This window comes from Muscardinus avellanarius (assembly GCF_963383645.1).
Source record: "Muscardinus avellanarius genome assembly, chromosome: 18".
Lineage (NCBI taxonomy): Eukaryota > Metazoa > Chordata > Mammalia > Rodentia > Gliridae > Muscardinus > Muscardinus avellanarius.
Genome location: NC_137804.1, coordinates 4,671,712 through 4,691,124, shown reverse-complemented (window position 1 = coordinate 4,691,124; position 19,413 = coordinate 4,671,712). Strand labels below are relative to the sequence as shown.

General features: G+C 48.4%; 1 protein-coding gene across 1 annotated transcript in view; it reads right to left on the bottom strand.

Annotated features, from left to right (window-relative positions):
* Positions 1-19,413, bottom strand: part of MYRIP (myosin VIIA and Rab interacting protein) — a gene marked incomplete at both ends in the record, with an annotated part of 147,609 nt that overhangs the window by 80,158 nt on the left and 48,038 nt on the right. Inside the window, one exon of the mRNA XM_080715871.1 lies at positions 7,417-7,638. Within this exon, the coding sequence (XP_080571997.1) occupies positions 7,417-7,638 (222 nt within the window). The remainder of the gene's footprint in view (positions 1-7,416; positions 7,639-19,413) is intronic.

Genomic DNA, 19,413 nt, shown 5'->3' with positions numbered 1-19,413 from the left:
TAATATATACTACATTATTATTATTATTATTATTATTATTATTATTATTATTTGGTGGCACTGGGGGTGGAACCCAGAGGCTTTCTACCTCCGGGCTATACTCCCAGACCTATTTTATATTTTATTTGGAAACAGGGTCTCACTAAGTTGCTGAGAGCCTCACTAAGTAGCTGAGGCTGGCTTTGAACCTGTGCGATCCTCCTGTCTCAGCCTCCCAAGTGCAGGGATTACAAGCGTGCGCCACCACGCCCGGTTATATACTACGTTATTTTGATAAATGTTCACATATAGATTTTTTTCCATACTGAGAAGTCTGTGTTGCAAAGTGAAATGGTTCTCTAAGAGCTCAACTATAATTGCAGAGAGAGAGAGAGAGAGAGAGAGAGAGAGAGAGGGAGGGAGGGAGGGAGGGAGGGAGGGAGGGAGGGAGAGCGAGCGCGAGAGAGAGAAGAGATCCTAAAGTCAAAAGAAAAACAAGACCCACAGTTTAAGCATGCTATTTTGAAACATGAAGGTAAATGCTGAACGCTGAACTTTTTGCAGGTAAATACTTAAAATCTGAAAACATAGATATATTCAGGAAGCAGGAATGCGGTGGAGAGTGAGGCTCAGGGCTGTCTACGTTTTGCGATGCACTGAAAGAACGGTTTGGTATTTTAAAGCATGTGCACTCGTGACTCTGATTAAAATAAGTGAATGAGAAAAAGGTCCTAGGACTTGATTCTTAGCTTTCAGACCCCGAGAAATCTCTGACTGTTCTTTCTGGGTGATGGGTGCTAGCTATATCATGAGGTGGCTGCTCTGTGAAAATCCAAGCTCCTGCAAAGAAATAGCCCGGGACGAGGGCATCTCATCCGCTGCTCATGAAGCCGCATCCACAACTGTAACACCCAGCACATCGAGTTGCTGTTTTATCGGCGGAAGAACAAAATTCTACTCTGTTTTTATGAAGCAGTCACCAAAGAGAGAAGAAACACTTCTTCCCATATTTTACGGAAATGGAGCCAACAGTTTAAAATGCCCGTTATATTTCATTTCTTAATGTCTGCACAGACATTGACATACAGAATGCTAGGAACTTAGGCATCAGACAGGCCCCAAATGATCCAGTTCTGTCAAAAAAAATACCCAGGGCGACAATCAGCAGCCAATAATAAGGATCAGAGTAAATAATCAATCATAGTAAACCGTAATATGCAGGGCAAGTGAACCGTGCGTAATTATCGAAATTACCGGAACTGGGTGGCTGGCTTCCTGTCAATTCATCTTCTACCCAGAGAATTGGCTCAAGTGTCTGAAGACTCAGGTAACGAAGCGGCACCATCTCCCTTCTACATCCTGATGGGGAGAAAAGGCCAGAGACAGGGGGTAGCCCCGGAATCCTTCCTGGGAAAAGACGCAGGCACCAGGCGGAGAGCAATCCCAGAGAAACCGAGAGTGTTGCTGCCCGCTTCTATTACCGGCTTCAGCAGGGAGGTGACAGAGAGCTGTGAAATCACAGACAACCGGAGCCGAGAAAAACCCATCAACACGTGTGCGGCAGGGAGGGAGAGCCGCCGAAGCTCATTTAAAGCTGTCTGGTTTCATAAAACTTTGTGGAGGAAATGTCATGTGAATTTTTTAACTCTTTTTCCTTCCTCCCTCCCTCCCTCCCTCCCTCCCTTCTTTCCTTCCTTTCTTTCTTCCTTCTTCCTGTTTTTTTACTTTGGCGCTTTGCAAATCCAAGACTCTGTAATACAGAAAAACCCAAGACGTGGCTGCGTCCTGTGCTTTCTCACCTGCTACACGCCCCAGGGTTTCTCTGCTGGATGCTCCCGATGTAAATATGCTTCCAACAGCAGCAAGGAACATGATCGGGAGAGAAGTCTCAGCAAATCTAATCTCAGGACGGGCAAGGGGGTAGTGCCCGTTCAGGGGGTCTTGCCCCATGTGTGTGGACACCAGCATGTGTGTAGCCGAGGGTGGAGGGGATATGACCACTGGCTAGCTCTGTGACATGGCAAATTACTTTGCTTCTATGGACCTCAGTGTTCTCGTTGTAAAATGGGGATCACACACCACCTCCATCCAGGTTCATGAATTTGTTGAGAGGAGATCATGTTTATTGCACACCAAATCACAATGCTTTCACAATTTGAACTGCTCAGATACCAGTGCCTCTCACCTGCCGAAGCTCTATTGCTAATTACACAAACAATGTTCTCAGGCCACACAGGTTACAAGAGAGTGTGCGCTAAGACCCGGAAGAGCCAGCTGTTTGCAATTCTAGGAACGCTCATGAAAGGCGTCCCTTGCAATGACGCAATCATGTCATCCTGCTCTGGTGTGGGTCCTCTCCCGAACCCGTCTTCTTAGGCAGGACAAACTCGGTTTGTCACTCACCCAAAAGGAAGTTCTACAGGCAAAGCTGCCTGTCTGCCCATCCGGGCTTCCGAAAGCCAGTTCTCAGGTAGGCTGAGCTACTCTCAGTTCAGAATTCATGTAGACTTTTCAGGTATAATATTATCCTGGTGCTGCATGCAACATGAGCTTGTTACTTGACATTCCTGTTCAGGCGTCCCACATCCACACACCCTCAACACCTGCCCAGAAACGGTTTGGCCAAATGGTTGCAAAATGTCAATAATCATCCCAAACATGGCAATAGTTCATTTTACCTTTGATCTGTAAGAAAACCCTCCTCTGCCCCAACACACACACACACGCGTGCACACACACACACACACACACACACGCGCGCGCGCACACACATGCATGAAAAGAAAAGCAGAATATTTGCTCAGAAAGAACTGAAGAAGAGCCAGGTGTGGTGGTGCACATTTTTAATCCCAGGACTTGGGAGGCTGAGACAGGAGAATTGCATGTTCAAGGCCGGCCTCAGCAAGCTAATGAGGCCCGCAGCAACTTAGTGAAACCCTGTCTCAAAATAAAGATTAAATAGGGGTGAGGATGTAACTTGGAAGTAGAATGCCCCTGGGTTTAATAAAAATATTTGAAGAAGCTTCTCTCTAAAGGATGCAGGCACAATTTTGAGGGATATGCATGACCTCTATCGTAAAGTAGTTGGCAAAATATTCTACAGGTCTTCACACTAGTTTTCATGCATGCACACGCGTGTCTGCTTTGGAATACTCGTGAAGACCCCCAGCGTCCTGCTCACAGCACACCGCAGATCATACAGAACCCACTCAGAAGAGGATGCAGACAGGGGGGGCTAAGGAGGGAAGAAAGAAATTGGTTGTTTCACTCACTTTCAATTATCCAAATACGTATCTACAAAATTCTACTCACATGTTTATGAAACGCATTAGAATTGGCTTCTTTTCACCTACGCAGGACATTGTAAACACAAACTTTGAAATGATAAAGACCCCGCTCCCTCATTGCCCTGCAAAAATAAATGGCCGCTTTTTACATAAAGGGAAATAAATTTATATTCTGCAAACAAAACATGAAGTCTATGTACTTCTGTTTAAACGGACATCTCAAAAACTGCTGCTGGTATTGAGTCATTTGATACCACAGGACCAAACACAGGTCACTGAGCCTGACAATCAGACTTAACTTTCATCTCCACCGCCTGGAGAGTGGCCAAGGTGGGCGGCTTGCGAGAGGGAGGGGTGCTGACTCGGGTCCGCACAGCCGAGGCTGCTTTGACAGATGGGAGCAGACGAGGAGCAGCCCAATTCCCACAAGTTCTCTGGACGAATTCCTGAAGCAACGTTTCGTTCTAACTCACCGAGTTCGCCCTCTGCCCCTGTGTCCAGTTGCCGATGGAGGATCACAAATACTTCATCCGGTGGCGGCGGTATTTGAATGGAAGGGCCCTACAAATGGATTCCACCGAGCCTCGGTCCTCTGCGGATTCTGCCTATAGAGACTCTGGGCTCTGGGAGCCATACCGCGGGGCATCCTCCAGGGATGAAAATCGTGCCCAAACGCTGCCAACGCCACCGCCAACGTGGGAGCCAAGCCAAGATCTTGAGTGCGAGAGTGTGTGTGTGTGTGTGCGTGCGTGTGTGTGTGTGTGTGTGTGTGTGTGTGTAGGTGGGGGTGCTTTTTATTTCATTTTAGCATCATCCACCACGGTGGACTTCAGGGCTTGGAATAGAAATATCTACTCCATCTGTATACAACCAAAAATATCTTCCAGGAGAAACCTTTCAATACATTGCTTGGAAAGGTGGCTTTTTCTTTTTTCTTCTTCACCAAACTGAAAACCACAGACCGGAATTAAACCAGAAGCTATCCTGTAGGAAGCCTGCAGATTGGGGGGGGGCACTCTTCCCAAGAGAGCATCGCTCCTGTGTGTGCAGAGGCAGCCGGGATGCCTGGGTAGGAAGCCTCACTCTCTGCAACCTTGCCCTTAGGTCATGGGTAAGGAGCTTGAACCAGCTTCCCTTATGTTCTACATCTGTAAAATGGGTGAGGTTCACCTGCCTCGTGGGTTGCTACGAGATGGTTGGGTACCGAGTGTGTGGGATAGTACTCAGTACAGAACAAGCTCTCAGCAATGTTAGCTACTATACAGAAGAGTAAGTTCCTATTCTCATACACTTCCCCTCTCCCCCGTCGGTGATGGAAGGTTTTATTTTCAAAGGCCACAATCCAAGGCCCAGGCTCTGAAGAAGTTGGCAGTCTCCATGACAACAGACAAGCTGCTTTTCTGTGTTGCTGGCAGGGCCGCTGGTACCCAGGCAAGCTGGGCAGAAGGCAAGGAGATGGGGCGACTGGTGGAGCGTTTGGCTTCACCCAAACAGTAGACAGGGGCCTCTGCCCAGCGGGAGAGCTTCCCAAAGCTGGACCACAGAAGTCCCAGAGTTTTCTTACAGGTGTCAACTTACCTGGCAAAGAATGTTCATCATTTCAAAATGCTGTGGCTTTGCCCATCCCTCAGCCCGCTGTGCGATCTCTCAGGACCCGGGGCTGGTCCTGACGCCTCCCATGCAGCCCTCAGCCTGAGGTCGAGGGGGAATTCAGGCTGGGGTGGGCCATTCCTCGGTCCAGCGTGGACACAGACCCAGTGAAAAACATTTGAGTTCTTTGGCCATTCAGATGAAGATCTCAAACCCATGGGCTCAAAATCATGAGCAGAGAGGTCTCTGCCCCAGTCCAGCACGGCAGCTTTGCCATCTGACCAGCCTGACTGCCCCCAGCCTCTCCAGAGGAATTTCTAGCTTCTGAAACACCTTCAAACGTGTCTCTGGAAAGTCAGCCTTTCCTGTGAAAATTCAATACGTGGGACCAGTGCTAGAGAGGGAACAGGAGAAGTCTACCCGACTTCCTTGGGAGATTTTAGTACAAAACGTTCCTTCTGGGAGGTTCTGGGGAGAAGAGAGACAAGCCTATCGGAGTTCTCATCTTGCTTGGATCCCCCTTCCTGCCTGGCCCGAGGTGAAGTCCTTCATCTAAGACAGAATGTTATTAAGTGTGAGAATTGGAAATGACAGCCACCGTGCCCTGTGCCTTAACCTTAACACAAATTATACCATCCCAGCCTCTACTTCTAACCTAGAGTTGTCTAAGGCCACCCTCGGCACTGTCTGCTGAAACACGCGCCCAGTGATTTAAGTTGGACCACGAGAGGGAGTCTGGGGCATTCTTGATTTGTTGCGCAACTTTTACTGTTGCAAAGAAACACATTTCTTTTATTTATTTATTTTAGCAAGCGGTTGGTGGTGAGGGTTCAGGTTCCATCAGGATAAAGCACATGGACTGAGAGGCCCGGATGACTCTGGAGTCAGATCCTCCTCTGCCTTGGTCTCTTGATGAAGAGCTGACCCCTGCTGTGGGCCATGTGGAGAGGTGCTCAGGAGATCAGGTCAGCAGGCTAGCCAAAGCTTTGGTTAAGGCTCCGGCTGCAAAGGAGAGGTCAACACAGAAGGACGCCCAGCCGGCTGGGCTCTCTGATGCACAGAGATCTGTGAGGTGGCCCGCTCCCACAGGCAGGTGCTCCGAGCTCTGGGTCACCAGGAAGCACACACAGCACACCCAGGAAGCCATGACTGAACAAGGAGGACTCCACCGTCTCCAAGGACAACGCTCTGTTCCATTGCATGTTTGATGATGTACGTTTATGCGGTGCCGACCTCAGGCTCTACAGCCCCAGACTCAACACCAAGCGTCCTCCACGCTCACACAAGAAACACTCGCCAAGCTCCTGTGGAGCCGTGCTGGAGAGAAGGGCAAAGCCACACATGCCACGGAGGATGTCGCTTCTACAGAAGAAAGACCCAAGGCACAGAAGAAACTCTCCACCCACCGCTCCAAGTGCATGCTCGCCTTCAGCTCCTCCCTCCCTGGCCACAGGGCTTTCCCCTCCTACTGACCTGCCACGGGGAAACTCAGGTGAGTTCCTACTTTTGAAAGTCAGACACAGGACCCAGGTAGCCCTTGTCCTAGATGCTGGGTGTTCAACAACCACTTCTCGATTTCAGGTGGTGTCTGGGCTACTTCATTCTTTTTGGCTCAGAGACTGGTTCCTTGTAGACCCAAGGGGGCTGACTTAGCACGGTCCTCACTAACTAACTCTATGGGGAAATGCCAGGACTGGGCTTATCAAGGATATCAGCAGCACACAGGGCAGGAGGAAGAGAGAAGAGAGGAGGAGGACAAGGGAGGGAGGGAGGACAGCCAGTCTCAGCCTTGCTCACTGTGACAGCATCATGGAAGGAGGCAGAGGAATCCCAATTCCAGTGCACCTCATGGGTGCCAGGATCAGGAGAGAATTAGGAATCCCAAAGAAAAGTGTTAGACACTGGCTTATCAAACCCACCAGTGTCCAAATACTCAAAATATCAAGGAACTGCTCTGCCAGTCACTGAGGGGTGACAAGAAAGGGCATGCTGGCCCTTTCTAAATTAACATGGCAGTCACCATCCCCCCTTCCCCAGCATCAAGTCTTTTTAAAAATCCTTTCCAATCCTGCTTTTATTTCTTGGCTGCCATGATGCCTTCTCCAAGCTCTAGAGCCTGCCACCACCTGCTCAGCATCCCCACGGTCAACGGGCAAGTCGTCACGGCAAGTATCAACACATCCTGCAGGAGACCAATACTCATGGATACCATTATCTTGAGTCCTCAACAACCGCCTCATTCACCACCAGTGTTCTACATGCAGCATAGTTCCTAAGAATCCAACAAACAGCCATAGGAAGGATGCGTGCAAGGGTACCATCAGCTGGTGGAGCTGCGTCTTCAGTTCCATCACTGTCCAGACCTCTCCTTTCTATGCATAACCAGGCTCTCCCCTGCAGTCCCCTCCCATCTTCTCTCTGCAGGTCGGCAGGCATCCTGCACGATACGTCAGCAACCTCTTCCCTGAACTCGGTACTCTGTGCTCAGCTGCCAATCACCACCGGACCTACCTGGTTGAAGCACCACCAGCGGGGACCCTGAGGGCGCGCAGCCACTCACCTGGCTTGCTGGCAGACGCAGCAGACCCAGACCTTCTCGCGCTTCTGGTAGGAGCAGCAGCCCTTGCAGACGTTGAACTTGCAGTCCCCGCAGCGGCGCTTGGTGTTGACCAGGAAGGTGAAGGGCGCGCAGCAGCGCATGCAGCAGTGCTCCACGAACTTCTCATGCTTAGACAGGATGTTGCACTTGCTGCCTTCCTCCTCCAGCTTCTGCTTCATCTCGCTGGCAAACCAGAAAGACGGGGGAAGGGTGAGGACCGAGCCAGGCTGTTCCCCAAAGCACCCCACCCGGGGCCTCCCATAGGCCCTGAGACCTTGTAGGATCTTCCTGCAACACAAGAAAACCCAAGAAGATCAGCTCTTGGCACAAGGAGCAGAGAGGAGCCCTAGTGCTGGCCCAATTTGGCACGCTCCTGTTTGCAGTGCTTCCCGTGAGTAAGCATGACAACCATCCTTCTTAAGACTTCAGAGACCACATAGAGAGACACTTTAGTATAAAGTCAAGCGCATCATAAGCAACATATGCATACCTATGTTCATAGCAGCACAGTTTGTAATAGCCAAAATATGGAACCACCCAGACCACCATCAACAGATGAATGGATAGCAAAACTGTGGGAAATACACACAATGGAATTCTATTCAGCCATAAAGAAGAACAAAATTATATCATTTGCAAGAAGATGGAAAGCCCTGGAGAACATTATGTTAAGTGAGATCAGCCAAGCACAGAAGGAGAAGGTACATATGTTTCCTCTAATATGCCCAAACTAGGAAACACAGAGGATACCAGTGGGACTCCAGATAATGGAGGGGAAATACCAGCAAAGTTTGAATGGAAAGATAGGAGAGGAGGAAGGCTGATCTTGATTAATGAGGGTCTACATCTGAACATGTGTAAAATTATGAATAAGACATGGTTAACCTAGACAACCATTGGTGGGAGGGGGGAAGGGAAAACGGGGGCGGGGGGAGAGGGCACCAAATATAGTTTAAATGTATACTATTTATGTTCAATAAAAAATTGTTAAAATTTAAAAAAATTAAAAAAAGAAAAAAAGAAAAAAGAAAAGAAAAAAAGAAAAAATAAATAAAAAAAGAAAATAACATCTTTCATTTAATGAATACCTTTTTAGAGGAGCAGAGACTACTTATGATAAACCATTATCCTCACAACAGCCCCGTCAGGAATATGACAAAGTGGTCCTGGCCCTATTTAACACCCCTGGAAGCCCACATATGGAGGGGCTTGATAGTACTTCTCTGGGTGATGGGTAGATGCGGGACACTGGAGATTCTGAGCCGGACAAAAGACAGTCCTGTCCTTCCAAAAGAGCTCACGGTCACATGGGTGCACAGAAAGCCACCTTCGTGCAAAATCCTACATTGCACGTGCTCCTCTCTGCCCAGAGAGAAGGAAAAAAAGTAACCCCGAAGCGAGGAGAAAGGAAACTCTACCTGGAAGTGTCAAGTTTCTCCAGAAAGGCAAATTTGGGTTGCTTTTCCCACTACAAAAATGGGGGCCGACAAGAAGCAACAGAAAACTTATTTTTCCTACTATGATTACGATTTGTACTACTCTTGCACTCCAACTATACCACTATTATTACAGTAGCCAAATACTGTGTTTTACGATGGTATTTTAGCACTATAATAATTTACTATCATTATCTCCCCGTACCCAGTTTTGGGATTACGCAAGTCATATCGAGTATGTCCACGACGCACATGACATATATTTCCAATATTTACTCTCATGTGAGACTTGTGTTTTTATGCTTGTGTTCTTTTTCATCATTTAGAACTGTGTGATTTTTTTTCTGTTAAATATGTTAAGTCTTCCAACTGGGCGTGGGGCGCATACCTGTAAATCTCAGTATTTGAGAGGTTGAGATAGGAGGATTGTGTCAGCAACTTAGCAAGAGCTTGTTTCCAAACAAAAATGTAAAAAGGCAGAGCTCAGAGGTAGAATGCCCCTGGGTTCAATTCACAGTAACAGGGAAAAAAAATGAATACATAAAAATTGATTTTAAAAATCCGTTAATTTTTTCTCTCAGGGCTCCTAGGCTTCACATTTTGCTTAGGAAGGGCTCCATCACCCCACCAGTTTTTATATGTATTTGATTAGCCCCTGTAGTGAATTGAACAGTAGCCCCAAAAGATATGCCTACGCCCTCAGTCACTTGAACCTGTACATTTGATCTTTTTAGATGTAATTAAGGATCAGGAGATGAAATCATCGTGAATTATTGAAGTAGCCTCCAAATCCAATGACAAGTGTCCTTAAAAGTTGCCCTGAGGACCCCTTCCACCAAGATGGCGCCAAGGGCTAAGAAGGAAGGTCCAGCCCCTGCCAAGCCGAAGCCAAGGCAAAGCCTCTGAGGGCCAAGAAGGCAGCGTTGCCAGGTGTTCACAGCCACACAGAGAGGAAGAGCCGCCCGTCACCCACCTTCCACTGGTCACTATGTTAGGTGGGACTAAACTCAAAATATCTAAAACTATATTTATTTCCTCTACCTCCACACTTCCCCCTTTCCCCAAAGTGTAACCTCTGCCCAGGCCCTTTTGATCCCCAACTCCCCTACCCTTTCAAACACCTGCTTTCAACCTTGTACTAGGTCCTATCCACTTAGCCACCAGGATACTCTTCCGTAGATCTCCCTGCTCCTGCTCCGACCGGGTTCAGCAGCACCTGTGGAACCACCATTCCGTCCACCTCCTGCCACGAAGGCGGAATGACACTCCTCAAAAACACCTGCAGCCGTCTCTGCTGCTTAGCTCAGCCTCGCTCGGGGACGAAGGTGCATGTCCTCCCCCAGCGGCAGGCACATTCCAGCACTGTGCGTGCCTGAGATCTTTCCCCCATGCACGGTAACCTTCCCCCTTTCCCTTACTGGAAAAATCTCTCTTACCTCTGAGACCCACATTACTATTATTATTATTATTATTATTATTATTATTATACTGGGGATGGAACCCAGGGGCATTCTACCTCTAAGCTACACCCCCAGCCCTATTTTTTAATCTTTATTTTGAAACAAGGTCTCACTGAGTTGCAGAGGGCCTCACTAAGTAGCTGAGGCTGGTCGCGAATTGTGATCCTCCTGTCTCAGCCTCCCAAGTACTGGGATTACAAGCGTGGGCCACAACGCCCGGCTCGAGACCCACTTTCAATGTCACCTTCTCCACCATATTTCCAGTGCTGTTACGCACAGCTAGACCCTTGCACTAGTGCCCCTGGTACCACACTGGGTTTTAACCATTTGTTTATGTGCCTTCAACAGGACACTGAGCTCCAGCGGAGGAGGGCAGTGGCGGTGTCTTTTGTCCCTAGTACAGGACTGACCCAAGCTACCCTGCTGGACACGTGCTCCATCTCTCCCATACACGAGCTCAGCCAATGGGCAAACAATTTCAGTGAAGCAGGAGGACTGGCCAGAAGAAAAGAAAAACTTCTGAAAAATCAACAGCTTGGGCTTCTGACATCAAGGAAAACATGTGGATAGAACAGCCAGTGTGGCTGGGCGGGACGGTGCGTGTTTGTAATCCCGGTACTTGGGAGGCTGAAACAGGAGGATCGCAGGTTCAAGTCCAGCCTCAGTAACTTAGTGAGATTATTATCAACATAATGAGACTGTTTCAAAACAAAAATTAAAGAGGGCTAGGAGTGTAGCCTAGAGGGAGAGTGCCCCTGGGTTCAATCCCCAGCACCACGAAACAAAAACAAAGCCAAATGTTCGACAAGTCTTCATTAGGCGTCTGCAAATCCTGATCATGAATGCAAAACGTTCTGCTCGGTCTGCTTCCAATTTACCAGAGATAAAGCATGGCAGGAAAGTTAAAATAAGATACTCAGACATACATGAACAGCACTTCTCACACCTTCGGTCCCACTCAGGGATGGGCTCTTTCTTTAATTTTGGAGTAAGAGATAACATGAATGCAGAATCTAAGATGTTTTTATTCCTCATGCACATTCCAGCATATAAAAATAAAACTTCCTGGAGTCCCAGCCTTCGGCTAAGCACGGCAGCCCTCCAGAGCTGCTCATAAACCCACGTCACGTGCCCCCCACAAATAGATGCTTTTGCCCCAGAGGATTCTCTTTCTGTTGTTGGGCTTATTGATGTAGATCTGACCTTGAGCAAAAAATAATATATATTTATCATCTCCCAAGAGAAACGGCACTGTCACCCGTCCCTGGATTGTCGTAAACAGAGTAGAAATGTTCCGGGCTTCATTCTCTCGCTCACGGAGGATGAACGCCTGCTCAGAGGAGCGCTAGAGTTCCGATCGTCACACACTTCCCGACATCAACTGCATCGTGCATTGCATGCGAACTCCTACCCAACTCTATTAATATTTGATTTATCCATCCGGGAGAGAATGCGTGTGAAGGTAAATGTCAGTGTCACCTCACTGGTGACAGCGGGAAGGCGGTCACCCCTCCACCGCTGATCCTCCTGCCCGGGAACGCTTCTGATCACCACTGCAAGGACTAACTTCTCCAAATTTGGGTCCAGAAAGGAAAGTATCAAAACAGTTAGAGAACATTTTCAAAAACATCTTAAGATATTATATTTCTTTGGCATCTCCTATAAAGGATACAGGTGGGGTGACAACCTCTGAACCATTTCATGCTTTTATTAAAAGGGAATTGTCTAAATGCTTACCGTACGTGTGGCATTTGGCAAAACGAAACCCCACGGAGCCCTCTGAGGTAGAGAAGCGGGGCTCCCCCGAGTCCCTCAGCGTGCGATCTGCAGGACGCTCTTACTGGGTATCTTGTGTACCTGGGTGAAGGGCAGCCCTGGGCTTGGGTATAGTCCCTCTACCTGAACAGCCTCCAGGCCTGAACAGTTCATGCCAGAAGTTACAGCGATTGGATGTGCAGGCTACTTGGTGTTGGGGAGGAAAAGCACGCAATCAGGTGTTTGTTGTTACTGTTTGACTGTTTTTTGCAGTCCTGGGGATTGAACCCAGGAACATTTTACCACTGAGCTACATCCCCAGGCCTTTTTATATTTCATTTTGGGAGAGGACCTCATTAAGTTTCCAAGACTGGCCTGGATCTGGCACTCTTCCTGCCCCCCCCCCCCCGCCCCAAGCACCTGGGATTACAGGTGTGTAGCACTTTCCATCAGCTGGTCAGTAGCCAAGGCCTTCCCTTGGAGGGGTGGCGGTACAGGGAGGCAGGTGCTTTTGTAGGGTGGAGGATGATCATTTGAAGAGCCTGATCTGAGCTCACAGGTGCTCACAGCCGCTGAGGGTGGGTACCGCGGGCAATGGAGAGGCTGGGCGGGACACTGTAGGAGCTAAAAGGATATCCAATTCTGAGACTGTAAGGAGAAAACCTAACGGTCGGTGCCTCCAGGATAGAGATGAGAGTGGATGAGATCACCCAAGAGAAGAGGCAAGCCAAGAAGGAAGCTGGCTGTGGTGCTGCACGCCTGTGACCCCCAAGTGCGGGAGGCTGAGACAGGAGGATCACAGGTTTGGGGCCAGCTTCAGCATCTCAGCGAGGGCCTCAGCAACTTAGGGAGATCCTGTTTCAAAACTTAAAAATAAAGGGTTGGAGGTGTAGCTTATAGGTAGAATGCCCCTAGGTTCAGTTCCTCCTGTCAAAAGAGGAAAGAAGGGAGCCCAGAACTAAGCCATCTACCTGCCTGGAAGGCAGCCAAGGAGGACATGAAAACTTTTCATTTTCAAAACTCAAGGATCGAAGAAAATGTGGGTGCCCGAGCCTGAGGTTTGGGGTCACCTGCATTTGAGCCCTGTTTTAAATACCTGCACATTTTAAGTAGTACCCCCTGGGAAAATAGGAACTCCCAGGGACCACAGCAGTGCGAGGCAGTGGAGGGAGAGCTGAAGGTTGGGTGCATTGGGAGGAAGCGGCCAGAGGAGGGATGCGGCCCAGGACTCCGAGTGTGGGTCCGAGTCTCCCCGGTCCAGGAGCCTTGTCTTCCCCCCTGCTCCGCGATATCCTCAGCATCCCAATCGGAGTAACTACTCTGTTCCCAAGGCCCTGGGAATTTTCCTCTGGATGTCTGGATGCTTGCACAGAAAACAATTGCAAAGTGGGGCTCAAACAAACGGGGAAACCATTATTTTGGTAAATTGTGCAAAATGCTTCACATTAAAAAATGCTTCACGTTCTGAGCTTCCTCTGGCACGGAACTGAAACACATTATACCAAAGGAGCCTTTTAAGTCAATATTTTGATCTTGGGGATTCTGGAAATGTTTACTAATCACTCATAATTTTTCCTAGATGAGTAAAAATGGCAAAAGACATATTTCATTAAATAAGAATCTCATTTTCATAGAAAAGCAAACCTCCTAAAACGGTTCTTTATGACTCTCTTCACAAACATTGGCATCTTTAGAATGTGCGGGATGTTTAACTCTTTATAAAAGTGATGTTATGGGTACGAGAAAATTCTTATGCTACATTCATGGATTTTAGTGCTTCTGGTACCGAGACCAAATATGACAGGAGCTGTGCTCAGAATATGAACCAGACAAGAATGAGAAAAATGAGCGAGAGTTTAGGCCTCGTTTATGTTAACGAAGAATAAGCTGTCCCCTGGCTGAGACAGAGGGCTGCAGGCTTGAAGGCAGCCTCAGCAACTTAGCGAGGGACTCAGCTACCCAAGGAGCCCCTCTTTCAGAACAAAAATAAAACAAAATAGGGCTGTGGTTGTAGCTCAGAGGTAGAATGCCCCTGGGTTCAATCCCCAGTACCAAAAATTTAAAATAAAGTAGGGCTGGGGTATAGCTCAGAGGTCGAATGCCTTTGGGCTCAATCCCCGGGACCCCAAAAAATAAAATAAAGAGGGAGTTGAGGGTGTAGCTTTCAGGCAGAATGTCCATGGGTTTAATCCCCAGTGCCAGAAAGAAAGAAAGAAAGAAAGAAAGAAAGAAAGAAAGAAAGAAAGAAAGAAAGAAAGAAAAAGAAAAATGCAGTCTGAGCCCAGGCGGCAGCCCTGTTTCTCTAGAAGATGTGTTCGCCCTTGAAGGCCCTGAGATGGTTTCTCAGCAGCTGCTCAGGGAGAGCCAGTCCTCCCCATCAGAAGCAGCAGTCACCTGTCCCTCACAGTGGTGAGCCTGCCACGCGAGGATCTGCCAGCCTCCCGGTCTGGTCCATCCACCTCTGGGCTTCTGTCTTCCCTCCAGCCCCGCTGGGAGCCTCCCTCCCCCAGGAAGCCCTCGGTGTTGCTGTTCCTCTGCCTTCCCTGCCTTGCCATTGGCCTCGGCTTCCCTGACAGTCACCCCAGCCCAGCCCTGGTCAAGGTGGGCAGGAGGTGCTGCAGGGGAGGGGACAGAAGCCCCCGAGGAGCCGGCGGACTCAGCGGGCACCTGCTGGACACATCACCGTGTGTACATTCCTGAGGTTGCTCGGGCCCTACCTGAGCAGAGGGCAACCTCAGAAGCAGAAAAATTGACTGCAGAAAAACGCCAATCCTTACAAAAATTGACTGCAGAAAAACCCCAATCCTTCTGACTTCCTGTTCCTTAGCAATACCGCTCTGGGGGCTGATTGGAATGTGTGTTTTCTGGCTTTGGAAGCATCAGGCTCCTAAGGTTGAGAGGGTCCACACACGGTGATATTAAAAGTCCTGCAAGGCCCTGCTGTAATTGCCAATGTTGCCGAAGAGCTCCTCTCCCTCCACTGTCTTCCAGCTGCGGCTCTTCTCTGTCGGAGCTGGCGCTTGATTCTGAAATCACAGAGGGACAGTCCGGCACACTCTCTTCCTCGGATCCTACCTCCTGCTCCCCTGGAGAGAAAACTGGGACTGAGATGGAGACTGACATCCTAGCTAAGCCAGGGAACATGGTCTGAAGTTTAATACAGGAAACATTGCTTGGGACTGAAAAAATCGCATGGGTTTAATGGGCTGTAATTACATGTGTTTATTCTTAATATATGTTAAAAAGTGGGTCCTGAGGCCTAAATCTAAATTCATCCATTGATTTGAAATTCATACTGAATAAATAAATTCAAAGCGTGTTAAGGCTCCCATCTATCTTTTGCTTGGGTAAACGGATTCTACATAATTTAGGTGACTTTTGATTAAATAAACATGTGTGGGGATGCTATCGTGCCCTATGGTATTCTGAGTGCAGAGGGGTTCAGAAACCAGAGCCTCAGAAGCAAGAACTAGGAGCGTGAGAAGCTACCCCTCTCCTCCCCTGGCTGTGAACAGTGCCCGAGAGAGCCAGATGCAGCCACAAAGTGACTGTCAGAGAACCTTTGGTGGTTAATTGTATGCGTTCATTTGGCAAGGCCATGGCACCCACATATTCACTCAGACAGGGTTGGGTGTTGTTGTCCAGGAACACTGCATTTCAATCAAAGATTGTGAGTAAAGCAAAATGCCCCCACAGCATGGCTGGATCTCATCCATCAGCTGGTGGCTTTGAGGAAAAGACACCTCCCCAAGGAAGAGGGAATTCTGCACAGACAGCGCCTTTGCACACGAACCTCGGCTCTTCTCTGGGTCTTTGGCTCATATATATATATATATTTGCAGTACTGGGGCATTCTACCTCTGAGCTACACCCCCAGCCCTATTTTTTTTTTATTCTTTATTTTGAAACAAGGTCTCACTGAAATGCAAAGGGCCTAAGTAGCTGAGGCTGTCTGCAAACCAAGATCCTCCTGTCTCCGCCTTCCACATGCTGGGATTACAAGTGTGGGCCACCACACCTGGATCTAACTTGCAGACTCTGATTAGCCAGTCTTCATAATCACATGAGCCAATTCCTTCAAATAACTCAATGTCTGTCTGTCTGTCTGTCTCTCTCACACACGCACACCCTGCAGGTTCTGTGTCTCTGGAGGCCCCTCTGCAGCCTGCTGTGGGCCAGGAGCCACGGCAGACCCTCTGCGTGCATTGCAGATGTGTCTGTGCAGCTAGGTCACCCTAGTCTTGTAGAGTGTGTGGGGGGCAGAGGGAACATTTGAACTCAGGCTCGGGGCATGGAAGGGGAGAGGACGCCTGAGCTCAAACTCGGAGCATTCCTGGGTGGCAGGTGCTCTCCCTGCCCCCACAGGCCCTCATTGGCTTCATGGGCTTTAAAAGGGCTGTTCATGTGTGGATTTATGTATGTAAACAAATGCAAACTCAGAGGACATCCTGCTCTGTGGCTCACGGAGAAAGATGACAGGCACATGAGGTGCTGCTGTCTCCTGAATGGTCCCTGACAACAGATCACATCTCTTGGAAACTCCTTTCTCTGTCTGTGGCTGGAAATGGTAGCTCATATACAATTCCAGAAACGGAAGTCATGCCTGGCATGGGCATGGTGGCACATACCAGTAACCCCAGTGCTTGGGAGGCTGAGACAGGAGGATCACAGGTTTGAGGACAGTCTTGGCAACTTAGTGAGTCCATGTTTCAATATGGAAGGAAGGAAGGAAGGAAGGAAGGGCTGGGGGTATATCTCAGAGGTAGAATGTCTCTGGTTTCAATCTCTAGTACAGAAACAAAAACAAACAACAACAAAAACAGAAGTCTCCTCTGATTTCCCGGGACACTGAAGACCAACCAAATGTCAGTTACATCCCCAAAGCAAAGCCATTCTCCTTAAGAACCTAAGGAGGCCATCGCGCACGAAGGCCAGAAACTGACCCTTACAACAACACGCCCCTCTCGGAGTGGCCGCGTGAAACATTGCGAGCACAGCAGACTCCTGTTCAGCCCGGCCGCTGCGCTCACGTCTTCAAGAGTGCCTGTGGGGCGTGCGAAAGCCAGCCCGTGAGTACTGCAAACATGACCTGTCTGGGAGTAAGATTGGTCTTTAACGATTACCCGGCAATAGGATGAGTGTTCAGTGTGAAAACTCCCCGGGAAGAGCAGGCGCTCCATCACAGATCCCTCAGGGAGCGCACGGACACTGCTTCACAGAAACCTCCAATTCCACACGTTCCCATTTTTGACCAGTCTGCAATATCAGCTCTCCACCAGGCAGGCCGCCAGTGGCTGCTCCATCCACCCTCCTGCTCAAGCCAGAGCGGGACCTTTCTTGACCTTCCTTTCCTCTCCTTACCCGTCACGGTCAGTCTGGTATCTGCGCATCCTAGCTCCCGAGAAAAACATGTCTGGAAACCCTCTACCTGTCTCCATCTCTGCTGGAACTCCCCTAATCGAACCTTGCCTCATCTTGAGGGACCAACACAGTGGCTTCTTTGTAAACTAGGGATGCCCAATCCCCAAGCCCTTTTCTAAGTTACTGTAAGAAGGACCTTGAAACAATGAGAATCGATTGGGTGGACCCCCTGCTTCATGTGCTTTCGTAGATCAGAATTTTCCTTAAGGTAGAAGAGGAGTCGGTCAGAATAGCCATCATAAAGGATAAAGGATACACATAATCATAAATGCTGGTGAGGATGTGGGGAAATAGGAACCCTTAGTACAGCCAGTGTAGAGACTGGCTGGGAGATTCCTCAGGAGACTGGAAATGGATCCACCATAGGACCAGCTGTACCACTGCTGGGTATCTTTCCAAAGGAATTGAAGTTAGAATATTAGAGTCATGCAAGGCGTGGTGGCGCACGCTTGTAATCCCAACATTTTGGAGATGAGACAGGAAGATCACGGTTCACAGACAGCCTCGGCTACTTAGTGAGGCCCTCTGCAACTCAGTGAGACCCTGTTTCAAAATAAAGAATAAAAAATTGGGCTGGGGGTGTAGCTCGGAGGTAGAATACCCCTGGGTTTCATATCTGGTACTGCAAAAAAAAAAATAGAATATTCTAGTGATACATGCATATCCATGTTTATAGCAGCAGGATTCACAATGGACAAACTACGGAACACGCCTAGGTGTCCCGCAACAGGTGAACAGATTCCAAGACTGCAGTATATACACATAAAGGCATTTTACTTGGCTGTTACAAAGAACAAAATCAGGCCACCTGCAGGGAAATGGATGGACCTAGGTCAGATTAGCCACTCTTAGGAAGTGTATGTTTCCTCTCCTAGGGGGAAGTTACAAATTGGGAAGAAGGAATAATGAAGGACTCAGCTCAAAGAGCACTGTGCACATACATGACGTTTCCAATACCAAGCTTAATACCACGTCCTGGGAGGGAGAGGGAGCGGGGTGCACTATGGTTCTATCACTCCAAACCTCACTATGAGGCATGTTCACAACACACCAATAAAAGCACATCTTTAAAAGGTATAATAGAGCCGGGCGTGGTGGCGCACACTTGTAATCCCAGTACTTGGGAGGCTGAGACCAGAGGATACGGGTTCGTAAACAGACTCAGCTACTTAGTGAGGCCCTTATGCAACTCAGTGAGACCCTGTTTTAAAATAAAGAATGAAAATAGGGCTGGGCATAGCTCAGAAATAGAATGCCCCTGGGTCCAACCCCAGTAGTGCCAAAAAAAAAAAAAAAAAAGTATAATAGGAGTCCACGGTGCTGGTTCCCCTCCAAGCAAATCCCTTCCCCTTGAGGACCGCTGCCACATGCACCTTCTTTCCTCTCCCCCGTTCTCTGGGGCTTTCTCAGGTGATCCCTCTTCCCTGAGTTCCACTCACCAGCATTAACTGAGCCTAGCCCATCGCCAGCGTGAGCGGCACCCTCCTGCATTGCCTTCCTTCTTCTGGCTCCTGAATTTTCTCCTTTACAGACGTCTCATCTTTCTAGTTATTCATACTGCATAGTGTATTTTATTTAAATTTTCGCCTATTTTGTTTAGTGTCTGTTTCCCCACCAAATAGATCCAGTTACCAAAGTATTTTAATATCCTCTAACACATTTGCCAAGTGTTCGGTGATATTATGTATACTGTATTGCAGAATATAAACCAGACGCTCAAATGAGGAGCAGGAGCCCTGTTCATTACTGCCCATGTGGCTGGCGTGCTGAGAGGTAAGAGAAATCAGCAACGCTGCTCAGTGCTAAGTTCCCGGTAATAAACATTTCATTTTGGTGATCATGAAGTAAGATCATATAGTTTCATGGTTATTTATTATTTATTTGTT